Genomic DNA, 26,816 nt, shown 5'->3' with positions numbered 1-26,816 from the left:
AATCAACTCACCCTGATATTGTTTAGTAAATTAAGTTATAACTCCTAAGAAAAGTTAGCAATTAAGAAATCTGCAGTTAGGGGCTGGCCCCATGGCTGAGTGGTTAAGTTTGTGCGTTCTGTTTCGGGGCTTGAGGTTTCACCAGTTCGAATCCTGGGTGCGGACATGGCGCGGCTCACCAAGCCATGCTGAGGTGGCATCCCACATGCCACAACTAGAAGGACCCATAACTAAAAATACACAACGATGTACCGGGGGCTTTGGGAGAAAAAGGAAAAGTAAAATCTTTAAAAAAAAAAAAAGAAATCAGCAATTAAAGAGTTTATAAGTTTTTTTTTTTTGAGGAAGATTAGCCCTGAGCCAACATCTGCCGCCAATCCTCCTCTTTTTGCTGAGGAAGACTGGCCCTGAGCTAACATCTGTGCCCATCTTCCTCTACTTTATATGTGGGACGCCTGCCACAGCATGGCTTGCCAAGCGGTGCCATGTCCGCACCCGGGATCCGAACCAGCGAACCCCAGGCCACTGAAGCAGAACGTGCAGAACATGCACACTTAACCACTGCGCCACCGGGCTAGCCCCCCTTTTTTTCCCTTTTATTATTAGAAATAGAACTATTTCTTTTGGTCTCAGTATTTGCCTCTCCTTCTAGATCAGCTTCTTTTGAGAACACATTTAAAAATAATGAAAAATATCATCCTAATCTGGAAGAAATTAGTAACTATAAACATTTTTCAAAGATATTGGACTGTTGAATTTATTTATACTTTTAAATGTGCAATCAAGCAAAATTCAAAATTTCACATAAGTTTTATGAAACAAAAAGGTATGTTAACATCTAAAATTGGGTCCAAAATGTTGAAAACTTTAAATTCAGCTACGTATTTGTTTTGATAGTTCAGCTAAATATACTACACCCATCCCTTTGTTTTATTATTAGTGACAAAGGCAAAGGTGTGGCTAATCCTTTAAGACTATAAAGAGAGTTTCTGAATACGAAAAAATCACAAATGTTCATCCACCTCATCGCTCTTGTTCCATCAGAAAACACTTACAGGGTAGAGCGCTTTAAGTAATACTGATTTGGATTTGGAACAGGTCTAAGGGCATCCCTATTTCATGTAATAACCTCTCCTTCATATCTGAAAATGACCCCACATTAGTAGGTGATGAATTTCAAGCTGTTTCCCCAATAAGGGTGGCGGATGGACGGAGCCAGTGACTCTCTTTTCTTGTGTGCATGGACACGTCTGCTGGGAGATGGGCTCATGTGATCTTTATGTGTGCCCATGAAGTAGAAATAAGTTTACTGGCTCCAACAGGTTTTGAATCCATCATCTGGGACGGAATTTACCCTCAATGAGAAAGGGAAGGTACTTATTATTGCTCCAATATTATAGACGGAGAGACTAAGGTTTAATCATATCACATCATTTGCACAGGGTAATAAAGGACTGTGTAGTGATTATCAATGGGGAGTTGGACAGGTCATAAAATCACCCAGATAATTAAAAACTATACTTCAGGTTGTACCCTGCCCCCTTTCCACCCAATACGTATACAGAATCTGAGTTGAGAATCACTTCAGTATGTGAGTCGCTGTCATTGATATGAGCGTGTCATGTCACCTCCAGTGTGTTGGGGACAGTTACTAGGGTTGAAAACCAGTGCTGCAGTGGAAACAAAGATGTTCAACACAGGGACTCAACCCTCAGTCTTGTATTCTATCTATTGGCATATGCAGTTTGAAAAAAATTCTCTGGTTGCTTGAGTGGAAACATTTTGGATATAATAATCGAATTACAGCAATTGCAGCACTGTAAACCATTGATGGCTTTTATTTTGCTCTTAAGAATTTGTGGGATAATTCCCCTGATTCTTCAAAGGGGCAAGGAATAGGGCATTTGTTTTACTCAGCCAGGTGGTTACAATGACATCATCGTCCCTAAGGAAGTGCTGCCCAGCCATTTCAAGCAAAGGCAAGTTCCAGTTTAGTGCTTCGGGAGAGATTTTTAAGTAGGTGCAACATACCTGTTCTGGGTGAGTATCCCCCCTTTTTTTATTGTGAAGTTGAAGATAAGAGTCCATTCTAGGAGTGGGTAATCCCAAAGTCAGCTTGTTTTTTTCCACAAAATATTGTTTGGATTTCCTTCGCCGAGGGCCACGTGATGCTGGCAGGAAAACCTCATTATGTGAACTTGAACTCTTTAAGTAGGAAGACAGGTTGCTCGACTTCTCCTCCAGATCACTGTCGCTCAGCTCTGAAAATGGCTCACTGCGAGGTGCACCACGCTCGTAGTTTGGGCTTAAAAATTCACTACCGAGTAAGGAGGCTATGCTCTGTGGGCTCTTTTTCTGTTCACCTTCTCCCCCTGAGAGTTCCACTGATGTCTCCTTGGAAGGGTAGAGTGGACCCAAAGTCAGATTTTCTGTAGAGCTGTCTACAGACTCAGGCAATGCTTCCACGGTCAACAACTTGCCCTCCTCCTTCTTATTCTTCCAGTCTGGGTCATATCGGAGGTCTGAATATTTATCTTCTATTGGTTGTTGGCTGCCCAAAGCAGAAAAGCAATGTCAAGTCCTCAATCCAAATAAATTGACTCATTATCATCAGTTGATCATCTTAGTATTTGAAATCAATCTCAATCTTTCTCCTATAATTTTCCTTTTACGATCAATATATTAAAGACATACTCCAGGCTCAAATCAGGCCTATTCACTACACATAAGGGCAATAAGGTGTTAATTACCCAAATGCATTGCAATATGGAATAAAAGTGGGAAACAGTTAATTTCTAAATGCCAGAAAACAACTACAAAACAAATGTCCATAATGTTAAACCAGTGAATCTCTATGGTTAAGGAAGGCTAATACTTATGCACACCATAACTATTTCAGCTGGTGAAAATAAAATCGACTTCACACTTTAGCTGATGACATACAGATTTGGTTGTTTAGCTAGGAAAGGAAAGCCAGGTTGTTGCCTACACAACATTGACCTCAGTCTGCTACTTTTAGGGGAAGCAAGATTTATCCTGACTGAATAGCCACATAGGTTCATCCTCCTTTTCAGTGGTTTTGTCACTTTATTTTGCCTTTGTAGATTTTATCAAATGTACTACAGAAAGATCCCCAACATTTAGAATCAGATAGTGGCTCAGTGAAAAGCTCTTAGTTCATAATCTTTTGGCTGTCAGACCTATGCACAAAAAACTCAGTAGACAGGTCAGCGAGCACTTGAAGCTGTAGGACAGCCCTATGTGAATAAAAGGTTAAGTATACAGTTCTGCCTCAGGGAAGTGAACTAGTCCGTAATCAGTGCATATGACCCCAAACAAAGTCCTCCCTTTTCCCCATGACAATCTCAATTTGTAAAGCACCTCCTAGTCTTAACCAAAAAAGGAAAAAAAATGCTGGTAATATGGCATATTTAATGGCCCCTTTGATCTTCAAAAGCTAAATGGCAGAGATTCTCCTTCCTTGAGTACAGTGGATGCAATCCTCTAATCAAAAGGAAATGTAAATCACCTGGGCTTTTTATGCTATTTGCTATTCCCGTTTACAGAGGACAGAATTTTATGCTGGGTAAACAAACTAATGGTGCCCCTAATGCTAATTTCCTTTTCTTAATGTGGACCCAGACTTCTTTGATTTGAGGTAAAGAAAAACTACAGCAAAAAGCCCCAACTCCCAGGTCTTGCTAAATTGTCATTTTGAATTTTTTTAGTTCACATGTTAAGATGGAAAACTTCTCGGCATAGCTGGCTCTTCCTTTTGCACCCAGGGAAGAGAAATGATATTCTTCTCCAGCAAAATGCCAGAATGGAGATGGTCCAAATTTGTCAGGAAATTGGACATCAAACAATACTTCTCACCACTCCCTAAACACCACAGGGGACCTGCCTCGGGGACTTCCATGAGGAGGTTCTCCCAGGTGATGTCACCGCGCGCGTGAACTGACTGTTTTTTGGCCCTGCCTGTCACTTGGCTCTAAAGGTCACTGGGCATGTATTGAGGACAGGGAGTCGTCCAGCAGGGTACCAGCTGGACGTGGGGCTGGACAGACCTGGGCTCGTGTTCTGGATCTGTCAGTACCTGTCTGTGCATCCACTGGCAAAGCATGTGGTCTCTGAGCCAGTTTCTCTCATCTGTAAGAGGGAGGAGTTATATTTGTTCTGTTTATTTCTCAGGATCACATAAGGATCAAAATGAGACTACTGTCTTTGTGCTTATTTGCTTTTCACTCTGCCTCCTCACCTAGTTACGGTCCTGGGCAGTGGGGACTGGGGGTTATCCTTCCTTCTCTGACCTCTGCCCTGTGCTGTGGACAGAAGAGTTGGTAAGTGTTGCTTAAATCAATAACTGAGCCTCTAAAAATACTCTAGCAACACAAATGTAGCATTAGATATTTATTTTTTAAAAAAATCATAGTAAACTAGAACCTAAACATTCAGAAAAGCTTCTTGCATTGGATGATTTCAGAACTTATCTTGCACTGAATTAAACATAAGGTTCAACTGGGGTTGTTTATGTGGGGAAGAAAAGATTACAGTAAATCTTCAGTAAATAAACATATAACGATTTTTAAGGAAGAAAGGTGCTGTTTCCCCATATCTATGATACATTGAAAGGAAAAAGTGAATTTAACTCTCCTTGTTCATTCATTCACTTGATTCAACAGAATTGAACTTTCCACATTCATTTGCTCACTCATTGGTTCTATAGAGATTTACTGAGCACTTACTAAGCTGGGCGGGATGGGGGGGACAGTGGTGGACTCACAGCCTAGTGGGGGATACAGACAAGGAAGACAGCAATTTACAATGGAGTGATGAGGACCCTGCTGAGGAGCACAGGGCCATCAGGACTCAGGAGGGACATCCAATTCTGTCTTGGGAGACTGGGGAAAGCTTCCTGAAGGAAGTGATGGTTTACCTGGGCCCTAAGGCTCAGAAAGGCAGGAAGTGTACACTAGGCTGAGGGAACAGCATGTAAAAAGGAATGGAAGGGAAAGAGAACATGGTGCCTTCCAAGAACCAGTTCTGCATGGATAAGATGGAGGGTGGGAGGAGGCAAGGGCGAGGAGCAGAGCTCAGGGTTAAGCAGAGGTGAGATCTTGAGGGGCTTTGTAAATTCTCTGAAGGAGTTTGGCTTAACTACATTAACTTGAGAGTTCAGATTTAATTTAGCAAAAATAATTTAATTAGAGGACAAAGATTTTATTTGGTAAGACATAAATAGTTTTGGATAGCCAAAGTGATGACTTTTGGGAAGAGATTATCTACAGAGGCTCTAAGGTGTTTTTGAAAAGTTGTAGAACAAGTAGTCCTCTTTTTTACACTGTTCAAAGCAGGGTTTGGCAGCCCTTAAAGGTGACACATCACCCTGGGATCACTGCTCTGCTCCTCAGTCAGGGGTAGGATGTGGAGTGCTACCTTGGGAGGGCAGCGCATGTTACTGCATGCTGATCTAAGGAATGCTTACAGTGACTCTCCAGTTTTTTCCTTACAAAAACTCTGTAAGGGAGGTTCTATTATCATTCCCATTTAACAGATGAAGAAACTGAGGCTTAGTGCGCTTATGTAAATTTCCCAAGGTCACAGAGCTACCCAGTGGTGGAGCCAAGATATAGACCCTGGCAGTCTGCCCCAGGACCTGGCTCCTATCCACTAAGTTGCCCTGTATCATGCAGCTATTCCCATAGGTGGTAGTGAAGCAAGTGTTGTTTCAGGGCCCGCCTTATGTGAGTTAGTCAATCAGTGAGTCAGTCAGTTGGCCAGTCAACAAACATATACTGAGCAGCTCCCCAGGTACTGGCACTGAAGATAGAGTGGTGAGCAAAACAGCAGCAGGGACGGACCTTACCTGCTATTGAGGAAGACGGGCTTTATGCGCCAACAGTAATAATCAAGTCATGAATTAGATGTGTAAAGAAATACACAACGTTATGAGGATTTAAAATAGGACGTAACCTTGTTTATCACTGAAAATGTTAACCTCTTATTTCTCAATTCAATTGCTAGACGATATCTCAAAGTCCATTACTACTCTGTTGTACTGTGATCCAATGATGAGCTCACAAAAGAATCAATAACTGAGGAATGTCAATTGTTTTTTAAAAATACGTAGTCTTCAATGATTAAAGGAAATGGATTCCCTGACTTCCATCTCTGCAGTTATACTAAGAAAACTGGCACTCAGGCTGGCCATCATTTATTTAACCCGCACCAGCTGACAAAGGCATAATGTCTACAGTCATCGCTATACACCTTCCTCAGTCATATGGCATCTCTGTGGGGCTTTGCTTCTCTGAATCATGATGTGGAGAATGTTAGTGCTGAGAAATAGTACAGCAGAGTGTCTAAGGACAGGGGTCCTAGAATCTGACTGCCTGTACTCAGTTCCTGGTGCCACCAGTTACCGTTTGAGCGTGGGCAAGTTATTTAACTTTTCTGCGCCTCAGCTTTCCCATCAATGAAATGAGCATCACAATAGTACCAACCTCAGAGTATTGTTGAGAGGATTAAGTGAACTAACATATATATATAAATACTTAGAACTATGTCCTTGACACAGAGTAAGGATCCAGTAAGAGCCAGCTGTGAAAGCACGTCAGTGGGCTCCATCACTGGTCTTTGCTTGCTGTGTGTTGCATTCAGTCACCATGACATAACCCTGTTGTGCATTGTGCTTCCTGCTGATGGATCTCAAGAGAGTCTTCTCTCTCCAGGGCGTAAGTTATTTCCAGGGCACAAAGTTGTCTTGTGATACACTAAGTGGCACCTTAGTGGCCTGAAAGAATTAACACGTCTTTAACAATCCAATATTTTTCCATGACTTAGGCAGCCTGGAGAATCTGTTCAAACAGTAACTTAGGAAGCGGGATTAAGAAATGTCAGTGTTTCCACATGATGAAAGATTCTAAGAACTTCTGAAAGATGATAAGGAAGATAAAACTGAGAGAATTAAAATACTTTAGGCTTTTAGAAAGAGCTGTAGCTTCTAGCCTCAACAAATTTCCATTCTTAAATGCCCATAGAAGCAATATCTCACAACATAAGTGGAAACTAGAAAATATAGAGGGTTTTGGGACAAATCAGACAAAATGAATTGCTTCGGCTGAGAAAAATGTTTTTGAACCAATCATTTGAAGAGAAACTCTAAAAATGTATATATACAAGATTAAAACCTGAAAATGTGGCTCTTAAGAGCTTTAATTACACTGCATCATTTACACCAGTAATGATTACCTAAAAGATCCCTTTTCTCCCCTTTCTAGATGGAAACCATATGTTGAAACAAATGAGAGGTTATGTTTTGCAAAATCATGAGCATGGCAAGCTGTAATACTTCATGGAAACAAGTCTAATGGTTGAAATAGGACATGATACTAAGGAACCGCATTGTACTGAGCTTGTGTGCTAAGCAGCTCAATTGTGTTGTGTGGTCCAGGTCAACACACTGGAACAAATGAGTGTGAAGTGCTCCTTCATCAGTAATCATCTGCACACAAAACACGCACCTCTTTTCCTCCGCATTTGATAGAAGGGTTACACAGACAATGAGTACACAACTCTTTTGTTACCGTTCAGACAACAGATGCCAGGTCTCCTCTTCAGATGCCTAGGTGAGACATGGATGCAGAGAGGAAGGGGAGGGTGGTCTTACAGGCACAGGCCATGATATTTGCTGCCTTTAATGGACCACATTTGAGTAGTTACTGTGACAGCTTCAAACAAAATACAATCAAATCTCCTCTTAATGAAGAGCCTCATATTCAGTACAGTATTCAATCAAAAAATTACTAAAATTAGAGCATGTTTCCAGTACAATTAACATCCTTTGCACTCATAATAAAATATTCAATAACTGCCCATTTTCCCTGTTGAGGTGGTGAATAAAAGCATTGCTATTAATCATTTAGCTGTTATTTATTTGCCACTTTATTTTAAGCAGGCAGTTAAATTGAAACTGCATGTTATTATTGATTTAGGTTTAATTTAATCCTTTTAAACAGAACAATTATTCCCAATTTATATGCCATTAAATCTTTTATGCATATGAGCAGCAAATTCAATTTTCATTTAAGTGTAAAGTTTTTAATGCTTCTTTAAGGAACTATAAAACTGATGTTGTTTCCAAGGGTTTCTGAATTCAATGCCCTTCTTAATCTTTTTATCAACGGCCTTTAAGTAAATAAAATGAAATAAATCCAAAGGATTAAAAGATCACTTTTGCAAGTGTGAAATAAAATGGTCCCACAAATATACTGAAGGGCTTTGGGGAGGTTATTTACAACCCATAAAATTTCATGTAAAGCAGGTATTTATTTGCTAAAAAAATGAAACATTTTAATAGAAAAAAGATGGTTTAATGAACTGAAGGCCAAAGACCGTCTATGGAAACACACTAAAGTGCAGGGGCTGGACTGTTACCCAGTGAATTTTATTTACAGCAATTGTATAATTGGGATAATTCCAACCAAAGTCCCTACTTTTTCTTTGACAACAGATTTATGGCTGCAAAATAACCACATATTTGTCCCAAGTTCTTATTAGTACCAGTTTTGATTCAAGGACAATCTGTGAGTCAAATGAAACCAAATTATCTAAAGAGGGCATGTTAGTAATTGCAATGTAAAATTCTAGCACCTCACTTCTATTAAGATGATCTTATGTGAAACAAAGGCTGCATCTTCACAGGGGACATGCTATATGACACAGTATTTAGAAACATAATTCCTCTCATTCAGTGACAATTTACAATGCTCATGCCAGACATTTTCCAGGGAAGGCGTAGATATTCTTTTCATTCTCCAGAAACATGGCTAAGAGGCAAAGGACCAGATTTATAAAATTTCCAGGTGCTTATACTTTCTTTAGATAGAATTTCTTGTGTTTTAAATGCCAGACATTGGCATTGGAATTGCAAGGTAGCTGTGACGTCATGGGAAAAGCAATGGTCTTGACATCTGGGTCCGAGTCCAGATTTTGCTGCTGACCAGCTGTGTGAACTTGGGCGACGCTCTTCACCACTCTGGGCCTCAGGTTCTTCCTCTGTACAACAAAGGGAATACTCTGACCTTTAAGAGCCCTAACAGCTCCAAGAATTCATTATTTTATTGATTGGATTGGGGCTGTCAGATGAAACTCGGCCATGTATGTAAGTATTGGGAAAATCATTTATTTTAAATTCAAAACATTAAAAATTATAGTAATCAACACTTTCTATATTTTCAAACTTGTCAGGGAGTGGAAATAAATGAAAACAGTAAAGGTCATGAATTAAACTATCCCTTTAGTATCTTGGTTACAATCCTCTTAATCCTCTTGATAAACTCACAGGATTCTAGGGCATATAAATTTAAATGACACTTTGTGAGGTTTCGAACTCACTATTTGTTTACTTACTTTAACAGAGTAATGCATCCCAGTTTTGAAATGAGCTAGAAAGGAACTAGTGGTTGTCTCCGAGGGTAATAAACCCAGGAGTCACTGGCTTGAGCATTTCTGGCGGGGACTCTGCCTTTAATAGACACAATTCATGCCCACGCACACTCTGCTTCCTTCTCTGACTGCTCATCTGTTATGATGGCACCATGCCTGCTCTGAGGAGTGTGCCAGGGTTTAACTACAGCAGAGTTTGTGAGCAAATGAGCGAACATGAAACAGAAATGACTAATACCTACGAGAGAAAGTCTCTTCTTTGATATAACTATTCCTATGTGATCAGAAATAAACAAATAAAATGCTAGTAGCTATCCCCCAAATACTGTGTAGAATAACGTCTGTCATGTAATGCATTTGAAGAGGTTGGCCAACCAATACCTTTAAATTGAAAATCTATCTAATGAAGACAATAGAAATTAACATGGATGAACATTGCTAGAAACCAACAGGAAGGAAAGTCGATTCCCGGAAGCTCTCAGAATGCTCTTACTTATACTGGAATATTAGACCTAGCCTTGAGTGTTGTCTTTGCTCTCCCAGACAGTGCAAAAAAAATTTCTACAACACCTGTGAGAGAAAGTAGGCTATCCTTCAGCTTAAATATTTCCAATGTGTTCTACAAAACAGTCTGGGAAATATGAGGGGAAATGAAAGGGCTAAGTTTTGGTCTTTACTAAGTCTCTCTTTACTCACTATCTGTTATGGTTATCCAGTACTGCGATTTAAGTCCTAGAAATCATCATTCAATATTTTACCAGATTCTTGCATTATTAATCAGAAACAACGTCCTTGAAAGCATTTGAGAGAAAAAAATTATATACCACCACAACACAACACAAATTCAGATTATTACTACTGAGTCCCTTTCTTACTTTCAGACAATTGTGAATATTCAATTTCATTAATAATTCCTCATTGTGCCTATCTCCCACCCAGTCATTTCTGGCATAAGGTGGTTTATTAGAATACGGGATCTTTTGTGAAGGCTATGGTTCCCATGTGATGAGAGAGGAGGGCATCTGCAGACCTCGATGATGGAAAACATTCTGTTTCCCAGGAGAGGTGCTCAAGATGACCCTGCTGCCAAAGTAAACGATGATTATGTTTATTTATTTCAAGGGCACAGTGTCCTTTAAAAATTTTTATTACTTTACTAAAGTTGATGATTTTGCATGTATATTTACTCTGGCTTTGGGTTAGTACATATTAAAATGGTTATATCTTTAATTTTTGCTAGATAGTACAGTTGAATCAGATCAGTCCTTGATCACCTATGGAGATACCCATAATTAAAGGCTCAGACTTTGGAATTAAGACAGCGTTCATTCAGTTCAATTTCTGGCTCTGCCACTTAGTAACTACATACACCCACACAACTCTCAGTGCGACCGTTCCTTACCTGCCAAATGGGGATAATAATGCCTACCTAAGAGGCTCTTAGATAGTATATGAAATAGTATGAATGAGATAGTATATATCAAGCAAATCGTGCTAGAAATGACAGCTAATTATATTTAAGTATCTTTGTAAACAAGACCTTATTAAACACGTATATTTGGTACTGTACTGCTGCTCTGATTTTTTTTTAAACATATAAGGTTTCAGAGGGCCCCAGGACTGAAGAGGTTATTTCTAACACTCTAGGAATTACATTGATCTCTTTCTTTGTGAGCACCGAGTGTCACAAGGCTAGTTGTGGAGTGGGGTTTAAGGATTATCACGTGAAGATCCTTTCTCCACTCTTGACTCATTCACTGCAGTCAATGCTGCTCCAATTTCCATTAAGTAAAAGGTTTTCTCTAATCCATATACATTGAACTATGGCTTGACTTTGGTGAGATACAAGGGAGTAATTGCTTTGAGGAGGTTGTAGTAACATCAAAACACAAGAGTAGGCCTCAAGTGACTTGTCAGGCTTTTAAAATTGTTGCTTATAAAAGCAAAAAGAAAGAGATTTTCCTTGGTTTTCAGGCAAGGCTTTGACTAATTTTTTTGAACTACAATTCCCAGAATGCCATCCACCTTACAGACATGAAAGCCTCCTTCAATTTCATATTGAGAGTCTGAGATCAATTTGTCTATTTCACAGCTCATGAACTACTTAGATCCAAGCAACATTACACCGAGGAGAGGTTTCCAAGACAGAAGTGAGGCAGAGAAAGGGACCGATAACTAAACACTCACCTGAATAATATTTTTGAGTCATCTTTTGGCTAAATGATCCAGTTCTGCTTTCCTTTGTATGTTCAATGTATGAAGCACTACAGAGCCAAACAATTACTAGGACTAAAACTCATTCCAAACCGAGGATTATAGTCTACCATTAAAGATTTCCAAAGCAAATCAGCCTAAGGAAAACAGCATTATTTAAAGATCTCTGAATCAGGAGATAACGGACCTAACCATAATTTTGATTTTTCTAAGTATTATTCTTTATTTTGAAATATATTGAGTGGTATTTACCGTGTCCTTGGGTAAAGAGCAGGGTTAAAGTTAGGTCCCTGACCAACTCAAAGAGGAAAAACTCAACACTGGGGAAATGAGGTCACTTAATGGATCCTTGCTTTGGCTTCTTCCTCTTAAATATACAGACAAGAATACCTATCCATCACAAAAGATCTTTCCTTTCTGATGCCCCCATTTCTGTAAATAAAACCACTACCACTTATTACCTAGGAGAGTATGACTCTCTTAGAGTAGAGCTATGATAAAAACATGGTTTAGGGGCTGGCCTGGTGGTGTAGTGGTTGAGTTTGTGTGTTCTGCCTTGGCGGCCGGGGGTTCTCAGGTTTGGATCCTGGGCACACACCTGGCACTGCTCATCAAGCCATGCTGTGGCGGCATCCCACATAAAATAGAGGAAGATTGGCACAGGTGTTAGCTCAGCGACAATCTTCCTCAAGCAGAAAGAGGGAGATTGGCAACAAAGGTTAGCTCAAGGCCAATCTTCCTTACACACACATACACACAAAACATGGTTTAGAGCATAGAGTCAGACTGCCTGGGCATTCTGCTCCACCACTCGCTAGACGTAATAAATGGGTCTAACATAACCTCTTTAAGCCTCATTTGCAACCTTTAAAGTGGGATCATTATAGTGTCCACCTGCCAGGGCTGCCATAGGACTAAATGAGATAATACATGTCAAGTGTTTAGCACAGTGGTGGGCTCATGATAACATTCTATAAATGCTACCTATTGTCATTACAACCTTACAGTAATCTTTGGCTTCTCTTAATCCTTCAGTCACCATATCTAATCTGTCAACAAGCCCTGTCAATTCGTTATTTTTTCTCTATATCAATCAATCAATCTCTCTCTCTCTATCCATCTATATCCACTAATTATAAATTACCTATGGAGGAAATGAATAAAAGATTGCTAGGAAGGATATACACCCACATAAGAGTACCAAATTGGTTCTCTCGGAGGAGGAAGATGGGAGTAGGATTTAAGAAGGGGAACAAGGAAACTTTATAGATTTTATGTCTTTAAATATTATATCTGAAACAAATATGGCAGTAAAAGTGATATGGTATTTTTCTCTATACTTTTCTGTAGGTTAGACTTTTTCATAATTAGAAAAACTAACATCAATAACAAACAACAAACATCCTCCCAGAGCACTATGATCAGTTGCCTCCCCATCTCTGTTAGCCTTACTGTCCTTCTCTGGAACACGGGAAGCAGCACTTTCCTGCAGGGTGACAATGAAGAATTAAGTGAAATTACAGCTAGGCCTTGAAAACGAGATTTTGTCATTGTCATTGTTGTCGTCCTTATAATTATTACCATCTGGTAGTCTCTTTGTCCATTGTGTGTTTACCTGCTAATTCAAAATGCACCAGCTTGCAGAATAATCTTCCTTAAGCACTGCTTCATCTCACTGCCCTACCCAGGATCCCGATTCTCTGCTCCTGGCGATCCAACCCAGCCCAGGCAGGGCTGGCAGGCTGGCTGGAGCCGTCCCCAGCCCTCTTCCTGTCTCCAGCACTACAGCTGCACCTCGGTGACAACACTCTTACTGTACTTTGAGATCCCCTAAGAAACAAAAGAGTTTGATTCAACTCCATATTCCCAGGGAAGGAGAGAAGGAGGGGAAGAAGAACAGACTGGGCTTTAATTCTGGCTCCCACACGAGCCGTCACTGTGACTCTATTCCTGGGTCGAGTCCTTTGAGTTCTGTGTCCAACGTCCTACCTGTGGCGTGGGCTGGTTGCACTCCACGACAGCCCCTATAATCAGGTCCTACCCAGTCCGCTTTCCCTACACTCAGAACAAAGCCTCTGCCATCAAGCAGGGCTGCTTATGTGCCACACATGTCACACTAATTCTGTTCTTTTTTCTAAGTCTACAAAACCCTGCCTGCCCAAGTGACGGGCCTTCCAATAAACTTTCCTCAATATATTTTACCTCTAATTAAAAAAGAAAATCTAACACATATATAAGTTACAAAGAGCCAGTCACTCTTCTAAGCACTTTATATACATATATTTATAAAATATATATATGTTTATTTTAGCTTCATGGTAACTCTGTGAGGTAACTATTATTATTTTCCCATTTTTACTGACGGAAGACTGAGGCACAGAGAGATTAAGTGGACTTAGCCAAGGTCACACAGCTAGTAAGTGGCAGCATTTGAACCCAGATGGTCTGCTTCAGGCTCTATGAACTTCACCACACTAAAACCCCTTTCCAATCAACAGTTTTTAACTTTTTCTATATCATATCATTTATATTGTCATTAAAAGTAATATTGCACTAATTTATATTATATTTTTTGGTAGCTTATGGCATAACGTTAATATCTCATAAATACTGGTTATTAGGAGTTCAATCTTTATGTGATTACATAAGCCCCGGGGGTAGACCTCTACTAGCTCAGGGAGGGTTCTACCCCCAGAGCACACTTTACTGACGCTCATAGCAATCCTGTGAGACAGGCAGGCCGCATCATTTGACAGGAGAGAAAAAGCGAGCCGCAGAAGACTGACGTGACTTCTTCCAACTTCTACACTAAACAGCAGAGCCTGGACCAAATCCAGACCACCTGACTCCAAGTCAGGGTGCTTTCCTCTACCAGGCGTCCTGGGATTTCTCTGAGGTGAGGTCATAGCAATATGGACAGGAAACAAGGAGCATAAGAAATGCCGACACCCCTATGAATACCTAGTCTTTTGCATATATAGATATATAATATATATATACACACATATAATGAGACCAAAAGCCTGGCTCCAAGCTGCGCTTAGCTGCTTGAAGACCTGTCTCAGACACATTACAGGGTGCTCATTATGACAGCCTGTCCTTACTCTCACTTGGGACAGTACCAGTAATTACTTAGTACATTTCAGAACCCACTGTTGTCTCACATGAGCCAATTCCTTACCTGTTCTTTGCGCCACTGTCCCGGGTCTGGAGGTTGTCCTTGCTGGCCGTCTGAGCTGCTTTTCTGCTCGCTTCCTCTTCTGTCTCACTCAGGCTCTCCTGAAGAGGGCTTTCCTCCTCTAAGCTGTCAGCCTCCATATCGTTGCCCTGGATCCTGTCTTCAAGTTCAGACTGGGACTTAATCTCTTGAGTGAGGCTTTCTGAATCAGATTCCAAGGAGTCTTTTGAAATCAGATCTAAGTCTTCTTTCTTAAAAGGTGGCTCTGAGGACTGGGCCTTTAAGTTGGTATGGTGGGTGGGAGATTGAGTAGAGCGCTTGGGGATTAATCTACTATGACTCATCTTGAAAAAATACAAAAGTTAGGGTATTCTTGTTGATACAAGCAGTTGGCTGAATATTTGACGCTGTGGTTCACAAAAACATTACCTAAAAAAATTATATTTATGTTACTCTGGGACTACTGAAATCTCTTTAATTCCAATGTTCATCAAAAACTTTAAAGAGCAAGAGAACCTTGTTAAATTATCTCCAGGCTTTTGTGTGCACCCTTTTGTGTGTATGTGGAAGGTCTAGTGGAAAAACTATTGTGTTTTTTTCTGTACAGAAACACACCTGAGGCAGAGCTCATAAACAGCCTGAGTAACTGAATGCAGCTTCATTGAGGAAATCAAATGGCTGGATTCCTTTTTCTAGCTTCTAAGGGCCTGTTACAGACAAGCCTGGACAAAGCCAAAAGGTTAATTATGGACAGTACTTGGATGGCCTGATTTCAAATACCCAGGGCACGGGTGTAAATATGCCATATTCAGTAATAGTCATGGATAGAATAAAAAAGGTTCAGGGTCTACCTTTTGGAAAGTAAAGGAGGGAGAGAGGGGAAGAATGTGGTTTCTGCAGTTGGAACTGTAAAGACGGACACTGTTTTGTTCCTGGACCTATTTTGGCTGGCTTCATCATTTGGAAGTCTTTCTGATACCCAGGTTATGATTAGGTAGGAACATGTAATTTAGGTAGACATTACCTGGAGACCAACTGCAGCTCAGTATTAAAAAACCCCATAATAATGATTAAAACGACTAAACAAAAGATTTGGCGGCTCTGTGAATTCTGCCACTGAGCAATTCACAGCAGAGGCTGGATGGCCACCTTCCTGAAAGGGATGCAGTCCTGGGGAACGCGGGGTGGGTGAGAGATTGGCCTGAATAAGAGCTAGGGTCCTTTCTAACTCACTTAAGAATGTGGTTTCAAGTGAGCCCTCCCTGTCTCAAAGGGCTGTTGTGAAGACCCAGCAGATGGTTTATGGAAAGGGTGCTTTGAGTTCATACAGGATTGAGACGAAATGATGTTTGCGGATTGTGCTTCCTTTCATCTCTACCTCGCATTTCTATCTGTTCTGTCTTCTCTCTCATGGCCTTTAAGGCCTTTTTTTCTGTAGGTCAGATAATAGAAACTTTTACCATCAGAGATTACTGGAAAATTTGTTTTAATGGCTTGCTCTTGTTCTTTTGGCAAATCTTAACTTTAATTAAATAACATGACCTTCCTCCTACTCCTAGCATCACTCATAATGTTGATCTTGTTGCTAACGTTTCCAGGGAACATCTTCAACTCCTGGGAGGAAAGCACGTTAGCAAACAGAACAGACAAAAGTAACGTTCATATTTAAATATAGATGAAGTGGTTTTCTTTCTAATTCAAAGTTCCCCCTGTTGGTAGACTAAATATTATTGTCCAACTGTACAGACTGGTTTGCTGTATTGTCTCTTATTTTAAAAACATATATTTCATTCTATAATTTTATTTTAATATTGATAAGCAGATTAACAGTTGCTTTTTAGGATATTTCTAGAAAGCAGAAAATCCATCAAGTACTAATACATTTTAACTGAAATCGTTTGTATAAACACTAGTTTTACCCTAAGAGTTCAAGTCACTGAATTTGGGATCTTAAAGAAAAAGCTTAAAGTAATCATAATATTTCAGTTTGGAATGGCTCCTTCATGAAATAATTCAGTCCCTTCAATTTCTCTTCTTTTCCTAAATGAGACAGACTAGAGATTCTTGGAGGTAAAAAATTAAAAAAAAAAAACTATGTCCACAGAAGAATATAATTTTGTTAACAGATTAATGAAGTTTGAAAGAGTATGAAGAGAGCAAAGCCAAATACCACAAAAGCTTGGTCTTCTGTGGAGGCCTGATCCTACAAAAGCTGGGATTAAAGAAGGAAAAGCTGATAGCTCGAATAAATTAGAAAGTGGGCATCTGAAACGTAAGGAATGTGGCTTCCTACTGGCACAACAGCTTTTCACTGACATTCCTGACCAAGAGAGGCTGACATATCGAAGTAAACAGGGCAGCCAGGGATCGATCCTAGGTGCTGAGAAACGGCCGGTTCCCTAGGGGTCCCTTCAAGACCTCGGGTCTAGTCTTCTAGTGCTGGGAGAAAAGAATTTCCTGCTACAGACGAAAAGGAACCCTGATCGCGTTCGCCCAGATGAATGGTAGAGAAAAAGTTGCCTGTTTTGGAACAGGCCGGAAGCTGCCCATAAGGGGCGTTCGGTTAGTTTCCTCTTTGCCTTTTCTCTGATGGGCAAGACTGGGCAGCAAGGGGAGTTTTAAGGCCCAGGAAGTGAAGGGTCCGGCGGCTCTGGTGCCCTGGCCTGCCCTCAGTCAACCGAGGACAAGGCTGCTCTGGGAGTCTGGGAGCCAAAGTCTTTCTAGATCCCGGCCACCCGGCCCTGGGCCCTCGTCCCTGCCTCTGCCGGTCCGCCCTCCGCGCCCCGGTCCCAAATGCTGCCTGGCGTGGGCTCCTTGGAGTTCTCCCCGTCCTGATGCAGGCCCCTCCGGAGGTTTCCCGCTGTCCCCACCCCCCTGGCCCAGCCCTCCGCCTTTCCGTCCTCTGGCACCCGCACCGCCCACCCCCGTTCCGCAGGCAACCGCCCGTCACCTGCCCGGCGCTCCTCGGCGGCCGCGACCCGGCGGCCCCGCATCCTCCCGCGCCGCCGCCCCGGCTCCAGCAGGGCCGCCTCCCGGGCCGCCGGCGTCGCCCAGCGCTGCCCTGGAGACCGAGGCCAACAGAGCCCGCCCCGCGCCGCTCGGCCGGGCTGCCGCACGGGGAGGGCGGGGAGGTGCAGGTAGCGGCCACCGCGTCCCGGGGACACCCCTCCGCTGGTGGAGAGGGCGGGAACGGTTGTGATGAACCCCGGAGCTCTCGGTGAGGCTGCTGTCAGGCCACCTTGACTTTACAAAGTTGGAAAGCCAGGCCACCGAGCAGGGGAAGTTATTTGCAACCAACGCTACTAGGGTACGTGAAGAACCCCTACAAGTCAAGAAAGCAAAGAATCCAATTAAAGAATGGGTCAATGACTTGAACAGGAATTTCACAAAAAAATCCAAAGGGCCAATAAATATTTGTTGTTGACTGAAAGGATGCTTAAGTCATTAATAAGCAGAAGAGGACAAATTAAAACCACAGGGGATATCACTCCATGCCCACCAGATACGCATAAATTAAAATATCTGCAGGTGCCCAGGGTTGGGGAGGACGCCGTGGGGAGAACCCTCAGGTGTTGTGGATGGGAGTGGGAAGTGGTGCAGCCACTTTGAAAAATAGTTGGACGTTAGCTGCGGTATGTACACCCTATGAGTCAGCAATTTCACTTTTATGTATTTACCCCTCAAAAGTGTGTGCTTATGTGCACCCAAGTGGAAATAACTGACGTCCATCAACGGTAGAATGGTTAATTACATTGTGGTATTCCATATACTGGCACACTACACAATAGTGAAAATGAATGAAATACAGCTACAAAAACCCCAAAATACATATTGTATGATTTTGTATATAAAAATTAAATGTAGGCAAAATTAAAGTGAATTATGTTTGTGGATGCATACTTAGTGGAGAAAACTATGAAAACAAGCAATGTAGTGATTCTCGAAAAGTTAGATCTTGGCAAGCTCTGGCAGGTGGGGTGGGGGTTTGGTGGAAAGTGGTTTTGAGATTGTATTTCCTGCTTTTTATTAGAGTTAGATTTTTTAACAACTTTTTGACAGCAGGGACCTTGTCTTATGAGTATGTAATCAGACCTCAATGTTACTTGAAGAAATGAAAGCACAGTAGCCAAAAGCATTGGTGTTATTCTGCCCAGCATGTTAGATCCATTAACACAGAGCAACTGCAAAGGTGCAAACGAACGGCAAGCGGAAGGATTTATTCCTCATGGCAGCTTCCAGAATGTGTTATGGAATCTGTGCCGAGTTATTCACACTTGTCCACTTTCTCATCTACTGGTCCATGGAAATTGATGCTGTGGTTCTTCAGGCTCTCCAAGTGCTTTCTGCGTCATCCAGAGAAGATTTTATTCTGCTTTTCTGGGAATGAGTGTTTCCTACGTGAGTCAGGAGTCTATCAACCCAGCAGCTACCTGCAGAGCCTAATCACACACGGAACCTGGGACACCCTGAGCCTGATTTTCCTCCTTCCTCCTCTGCTATGACTATCCTGATTATTCTTATTTGGAGCAACTACAGACTGGAATAATAAACATGGGCGGCAGTCAGGGGCCAATCAGGAGACAGAAGCCACACCACTTATTTTAATGGAAATAACTTCATATGGAGATTTATTAACTGAAAAGTTGAAAAGGAAACTTAGGTATCATGGGAATAGTAACTACAGGAAGCAACTGCCACCCTTATTTCTGGGGGAAAACAGGGATGAATTTGGAATTAACATTTGGAAGCTTGGAGGAAGGTTGCCAGAGCGGGGATCCAGGCCTCTAAGGAGAAGTCCCAGGCTGTTGGGTGCTGGAGTCTTTGAAAAGGTGTGATGAAGCTGGTTCCGGGAGTATTGGGAACACTGGAATCAACTGCTGCCGCGAAAACAAACCAAGCTGCTGGGACGAAGACACGTTGTCAGGTTGACGCAGAGAGGGAAGGAGCTGTCCCTCCTCAGTCTCCCAGCCTTGGCGTCTCCCTCTAGCGCCCCCTACTGGCAGAGCCTAGCAAAGCCTGTTGACCAAGAAGAAATGAGGTTTGCAGAGGTTGCCCGATGCCAAAACAGAATATATGAGTGAAACTGAGAAAAAAATGCTTTAATAAGCAGCACAATAATACTCCGTCCTTTAGAATTCTTAAGGATTATGGAGTGCATACAAACAAAATAAAGCCATAAAGTACTTTGCTTTTATCTGCTGTTACGGTAATAACAACGATAATTGACATATGAATAACACTTCCCAGGCTTTACAAAGTACTCTTCCACATACTATCTGTTCAGAATTATGCTGCCAATCGGACCTTGAACTAATCAAAACACAAAGAATGAGAAAAACAAGTCAAAAATAATCAAAATAGGTTAAGCAGTAGTGAACTGATTTTAATCCTTCCCCACCCCCACTCCATCTGTCCCTTCAACTCCCTCCTTCTTTTTCCCTCTCCTAAGCTGTTACTCATGCTCTGCTTGCAAAGCCCTTTCCTCTACCCCTTTTCCCCTCCTGGTCTAACTTCTACTCTGTCCACAAGACCTAGCTCAGCTTCATCTCCTCCAGGAGGAATTTTTGGACAAACTCCCAAAACTGTCCTCATGGCTCTTGGACTAGAGTAATTCTCAACCTGGGGCAGTGCTGTCCACCTGGGGACATTTGGCAATGTCTGGAGACATTTTCCATTGTCACGGCTTAGGGGAGTACTACTGGCATCTAGTGGATAAAAGCCAGGGATGCGGCTAAACATCCTGCAATGCATAGGACAGCCTTCACGACAAAAAATTATGCAGTTCAAAATGTCAGTGGTGCTGAGGTTGACAAATGCTGTGCAAGAATAATGGCCCTTGGTCTGTGACCCCAAGGTACCCCAGTGCATGCTTCTATCTTTATAGATACACAGGTATGGCATTGTGTTATAATTATCTGTTAATGGTTCTGTCACCCCTGTACTATAGCATAAGCTCCAAGAGAGCAAGAACTACCATTGTGCATGGCAGCTGATAGATGTTCAATAAATGCTGAGCAAAAGCCACAATTCCCTTATGCTTTAGCACTTGGATGAGGGCAGATGAGTGTAGCCCATCGGGCCTTTTATTAGAGATATGCTCTTATGTGGCACGTAACTAGGACAGTTAGATAATTTATTATTAAAACCCAGGATGCATTCAAGAATTAAAAAAGATGCTATTAATAAATGCACAAAGACAACAGGTATAAACTGAAATTGTCCTGGGTAGCCAGAAAGTGTGGTCACTCTCTGTATAACTCTAACAAGTTTAAATGTCTGCTTCCTTCACTTGTATGTTAAATTAGAAGCAGCAAATTAGGAATGGGGAGGGAAGGGTACGCTGAGGACAGAGAGAAGAGACAGTACCAGCAAGTGAAGGGACGGAAATATCACAAAAATAAGAGATGTTCAAAAAACCCCAAAGCAAACTGGAGTCATTAGGTGTAGCAATGAGCAACCTTATAGCTGAAAACCCTCTGTGAGAATTACAGTGTGATAGCAAGCGTTGCTGATTAATTTTCACAGTGATTAATTTTTAAAAACATGTAGAATAGATCAGTTTAATAAATACTGGCTAGAAAGGTAAAAATTATACAATATATTTTACAAGGGTTTTTATCAAAAACACTAAAATGTTAAAAATTTCAAGGGATCAACTCTCAATCATCCAAAAAAAAAATTCATTTAGAATGACCAATCTTGAGAATTTTAGATGACTGAAGTTGTATTAAATATGTTTATACAGACGACACAATTCAACACAGAAGTTTAAGACTAGAACACTGTTCTAGAAGAACAGGCGGTGTGCAGGGGGGGCCCAGAGGAAATTCTGCCTGGCTGGGATCAGAAGCTTTAGGAACGAATGACCCTATAGGGTGGTCCTTATGAAGACAAATTAACAAATTACCAATGACTGCCTTTTTCTTTTTATTTCCTTGGTTTTCTTTCTTAAAAATAATTTTAAAGCATTTTTATTATGGAAATTTAAGAACATATACAACAGTTGAGAGAAAAATATAATGAACTCACATGTAGCTCTCACCATCTTCAACAAAGATCAACCTGTGAGCAATCTAGTTTCTGCACGTGCTGTGCTCTACTCCCACTAAATATTTAAAGGCAAACCCCAGCTGTCATACGGTTTCATCCATAAGTACTTAAGAATGTATCTCTAAGAGATAATTTTTTAAAAACTGCCGTAGCATTACTTCTAAAATAAAATTAACGGCTCCTTAAATTCATTTAATGCTGAGTCAGTGTTCATTTAGTGCTGAGTCATTAAATTCATTTAATGCTGAGTCAGACTTCCCAGATTGTCTTCTACATGTCTTTTTATAATTGGTTGGTTTGAATCAGGATCCAAACAAGTTCTACAAAGTGACTTTTTAAAATAACAGTTGTACTAAGATACAATTCACATACCACACAATTCACCCTTTTAAGGTACACAATTCAGTAGTTTTTTTAGTGTATTCATGGAGCTGTGCATCCATCACAACTATCTAGTTCAGAATATCTCCCCCAAAGAAACCCCACACCGGTCAGCAGTCACTCCTCTTTCCCCTTTTCCCTCAGCCCCTGACAACCACTACTCTACTTCCTGTCTCTATGGATTTGCCTATTCTGGACATTTCATATAAGTGGAATCATACAATATACGATACGTGTTTTTTTGTGTGTGTGTCTGGCTTCTTGCACTTGGCATAATGTTTTCAAGGTTCATCCATGTTGTAGCATGTGTTAGTTCTTCATTCCTGATAACATTCCTCTGTATGAATATACCACATTTCATGTATCCATTCATCAGTTGATAGACATTTACGTTGTTTCCACATTTTCACCATTATGAATAATGCTGCTATGAACATTCTGCTATGAACATTCAGGTACTGGGTTTTGTGTGGACATATGCTTTTAATTCCCAAGTGTATACCTAGGAGTGGAACTGCTGGAGCATATGGCATCTCTATGTTTAACTTTCTGAGAAACTGCCAGGCTGTTTTCCAAAGTGGTTGAAACATTTTACATTCCCACCAGTAATTTCTCTATATGCTTTCCAAAACATGTTATTGTCTGTCTTTTTGATTATAGCCATCCTTGTGGGTGTGAAGTTCTAACTCGTAGTTTTGACTTGCATTTCCCTAATGACTGATGATGTTGAGCATCTTTTCATGTGCTTATGGCCATTTTTATTACACAGTGACTTTAATGATGTATTTCAAACTTCAGATTACAGAGTTGGTGTCTGAGCAATCTCTAAAAGTGATCTGCATTTGATAGTTTCTTTGCTTTCTAGTATAAAATTTTCCAGAATCATCTTGTACATTTTTTGCCCAAACCTGGAGTTAGCTATTTCTTCAAGGAGGCTTAGGTTGTTTTAGTGAGAATGTTATTTAGAGACCACACTCTGGGCCCTAAGGGTGCTTATTGCCACTGGAATGTTTATTGTCTCTGGGCCACTTCAGTAGAAAAAGCTAAAAAATACTTTTGTTTTTCTTTTTTCAAGAGAAACGTACACTATGAGGGCATGCTTTTGTTTCCAATTCCAATTTAAGAATACTTAGTTGATTTTATATTTACATCTCTTTTATGCTGGAAATCTTGGTTCCAATTCTATTAATATAATTAATTTACACTTTGCCCCTCGCAATATATATTATATTTTCAAAATGGCTGTACCAATGTTGTAACTAACAATATGACTACTGAAAACAATTTAAAATTTGTTTGCAATTCTTTTTGTTGTTAGGATATATCCTGATGGTGTACGCAGTCAAATGTCGATGTTTTAAAGTAACTTGAACTAATTCTTCCTGTGTTGCAGTTTTTTTAATTAATTTTTAATTTTGATTTAATTTTTAAATGATTATGTAAATCATTTAAACATAGTTCCAAAGTCAAAACTGTAAAGCCAGGTATATTTAGGGAAGTCTATCTTCTACCCCCAACCCCTCCACTCAGTCCCCTCTCAGCTCAAATAGACAATGATTTTTATTAGTTTTTAGTTTAGCCGTCCTGTTTAAAAAATATCATCTAATATGTATATATTTATAAGCCACCCCCTTTCTCAGATTAAAGGAATCTATATACTCTCTTCTGCACCTGGTTTTTTTTCATTCAATAATATATCCTGGAGATCACTCTATAGACATATGCAATGAACTTCCTCATCAATCCTTTTCATAGTTGTATAATACTCCACTGTGTGCCAACCAGTACCCTATAGATAGATACTTGAGTTGTTATAGATGGTGCTGCAATGAATAGCTGTGATATTGTGATTTAACAAGAAATATATATTTGGTCTTCATCCCCAGTACATGGCACAGAACTCCTAAAACCCTTGTAATTTCCTGAGTGATAAGAGTGATGGGAGCATCCTTTATTATAATATTTGGTCTTTGTCTCAGGTTCCTGACACAAGAGATTCTAAAACCCTTGGACTTTCCTGAGTAATAGTGGTGAGAGGAGTGTCTTTTGTTTTTCATAATAAGCCCCATTCAACCATACCTAAATTTATGCCAATAAGGCGACTCTTGGTGGGCCCTTAGATAGCTTCAGGATGAGGACTGGTTGTCAGAGGAGCCAACCATGAGATTAGAAGGTTAGAAGTTTCAGCCCCACCTCCTGACCTCAGGAGAGGGGAGAGGGGCTGGAGATCAAGTCAATCACCAATGGCCAATGATTTAATCAATCATACCTACATGATGGAACCTCCATAAAATCCCCTAAATGATGAGCTTTGGGGAAGCTTCCAGGTTGGTGAACCCATCCACTTGCCAAGAGGATAGTGCAACCCAGCTCCATGAGGCCTGAAGCTTCTGTGCTCAGGACTCTTCAGACCTTGCCCTATGACCTCTACGTCTGGCTGTTCATTTGTATCCTTTATAATAAGCCAGTAATAGTAAGTAAAGTGTTTCCCTGCATTCTATGGGCTGTTGTAGCCAATTCTTAGAAGTACAGGTGACCCTGGGACTTAAGATTGGCATCCAAATTGTGGGACTGAGACTTTAAACTGTGGAATCTGCCCTAATTCCAAGTAGTCAATATCAGAATTGGGTTGGACTGTAGGACACCCAGTTGGTGCCTAGAGAGTTGGAAAATTGGTTGATGTGGGAAAAAAAACTCCACACATTTGTTGTGTCAAATGGCAAACTAAAACAATTCAGTAACGAATTTGATATCCTTTATTCAAGGGAAAACAATCCATGGATTGGGGGAGTGCAGCACCTCACAAGCGGTGGAGCACCGTTCCTGAGGAATTTGGGGCAAGAGTGAGTTTTCTAGAGCTTGAGAAGAGGCAATGTGGAAATGGCATAATTGGCCAGGAGGTCGGGATTTCCTTATAAGGCCAGCAGGTCCTGTTTTCTAGGGTGAGGCAAGCTAGCCAGAGCTGAGTGGGAGGATTGTGACTGGTGTACGTTAGGTTTCCTTGACAGATGTCTTCTGTATGTGCAGACTGACAGGTTCAGATTTGTGATGTGGGGGTGGGGATGGAGGGTCACTGGGGTGGCCTCCATTTTGTGGTTCCTGACATACGAATTAACTTTACCAGTTGTTGGTAGTGTGAGTAAAAAACAGTTCATAATAGCCATGTCCATGTGTCAAATCATAATTTTACCATTTGCCTTTGGGTTAGATTCCTAAAAGTGGGATTCTTGGATTAAAAATTAAGTACCAAAGTAATTTTGCTAGATGTTGATGAATCCCCCTTCATAGGGTCTCTATTATTTTTCATTCCCACCAGCAACATGTGAGAGTCCTTGTTTCCCTATAACCTGGCCAACAAACCACGTTGTAAAATGTTTGCATTTTTGCCAATATAACAGATTAGAAATCATATTTCAGTGTAGTTTTAATTTTGTGTTTCCCTTAGTATGAGTATCTTTTTTTTTTATATGTTTGACAACAATTTGCCTTTTTTTCTTGTCCTTTTTTGTCGAATGGTGTTGCTTTTTTTTTTTTCTTTTTAATTTTTAGAAGCTCTTTATACTTAGGGATTTAACCCTTTGTTTGTGATATTAGTTGCAAATATTTTTTCCCAGTTTGTCGTTTATTTACTTTTTTTGGTCACAAAAAGGCATTAATTTTTAGGTAGTCAAATTTATCAATCTTTTCCCTCTGCTACTTCTCAATTTTGAGTCATTGTTTGCTGCCGAGACCAGCTAGGCAGCCAGCCGAAGGGGCGGACAGAATTAATAGACAGAACACAGTCTATATTATTCAATGGGACAGGGGACCATCAGCCTCAAGGACTGAGGTGAGGTCCCTCGGATCGCCACATATTTATTTGCGGGTAAAGAATCACAAGCAATTACAATAGCAGAAACTCATGCCTGCAGGGACACGCAGGACAGAGTCCAAAGGTTCTATTCTTCATCCTCGGAAGCACACCAGCCCATCCCAGTCATTCCCTTGGGGAGTATCTTAAGGACAATCAGCAAGGTATTCAGGCAGCATTCTGTTCCTGCAAGGGCCTGGCGTTCCTGAGCCCCTTGCCTTCATGCCCCATAACATATTCCCTTCTGGCCTGAGAGTCCAAAGCACAAGCAATCTGGTATAATGATTGTGAGAATCAGCAGATCACATATCCCCCGACTCACCCATTTGGAATTTATTTTTCCTTAGGCTTAAAGCCTAGCAAGAATGCTGCTATGATCTCCTGCAGCAATTGTTAGGTAAGTTTATTCCATTTCCAGGTTATAGAGCAATCAACTGATATTTTCTTCTAGTATTTCTGTGGTTTCATTTCGTACATTTAAATTTTGCATCCACTTGGATTTTATTTCTGGTTTATGATGTGAGCAATACCTCCAATGTTATCATTTTCTATATTGCTACCTAGTTAGTAAAAAGTTGATCTTTTCCTACTGATCTGAGATACCACCTTTATCATATACAAAATTTTTATTTTACAGCATCAATTTAAAATATTTGCCTGTAATTGTTACTGATTTTATTATGAGTTGAGGTGATC

General features: G+C 40.8%; 1 protein-coding gene across 6 annotated transcripts in view; it reads right to left on the bottom strand.

Annotated features, from left to right (window-relative positions):
* Nucleotides 1–17,915, bottom strand: part of JHY (junctional cadherin complex regulator) — a 56,058-nt gene extending 38,143 nt beyond the window's left edge. For all 6 annotated transcript variants that reach the window (XR_006891840.1, XM_046684483.1, XM_046684486.1 and 3 more), the window contains exons 1-3: nucleotides 17,790–17,915; nucleotides 14,843–15,268; nucleotides 2,032–2,551 (exon numbers count right to left, since the gene is read on the bottom strand). Coding sequence is in view for 5 of the 6 variants with exons in the window: in XM_046684483.1 (XP_046540439.1) it covers nucleotides 2,032–2,551; nucleotides 14,843–15,183 (861 nt within the window). In the remaining variant the exon portion in view is untranslated. The remainder of the gene's footprint in view (nucleotides 1–2,031; nucleotides 2,552–14,842; nucleotides 15,269–17,789) is intronic.
* Nucleotides 17,916–26,816: the final 8,901 nt, after the last annotated feature.

This window comes from Equus quagga, chromosome 14 (assembly GCF_021613505.1).
Source record: "Equus quagga isolate Etosha38 chromosome 14, UCLA_HA_Equagga_1.0, whole genome shotgun sequence".
NCBI classification, from domain to species: Eukaryota; Metazoa; Chordata; class Mammalia; order Perissodactyla; family Equidae; genus Equus; species Equus quagga.
This window is presented reverse-complemented; position numbering and strand designations above follow the sequence as displayed.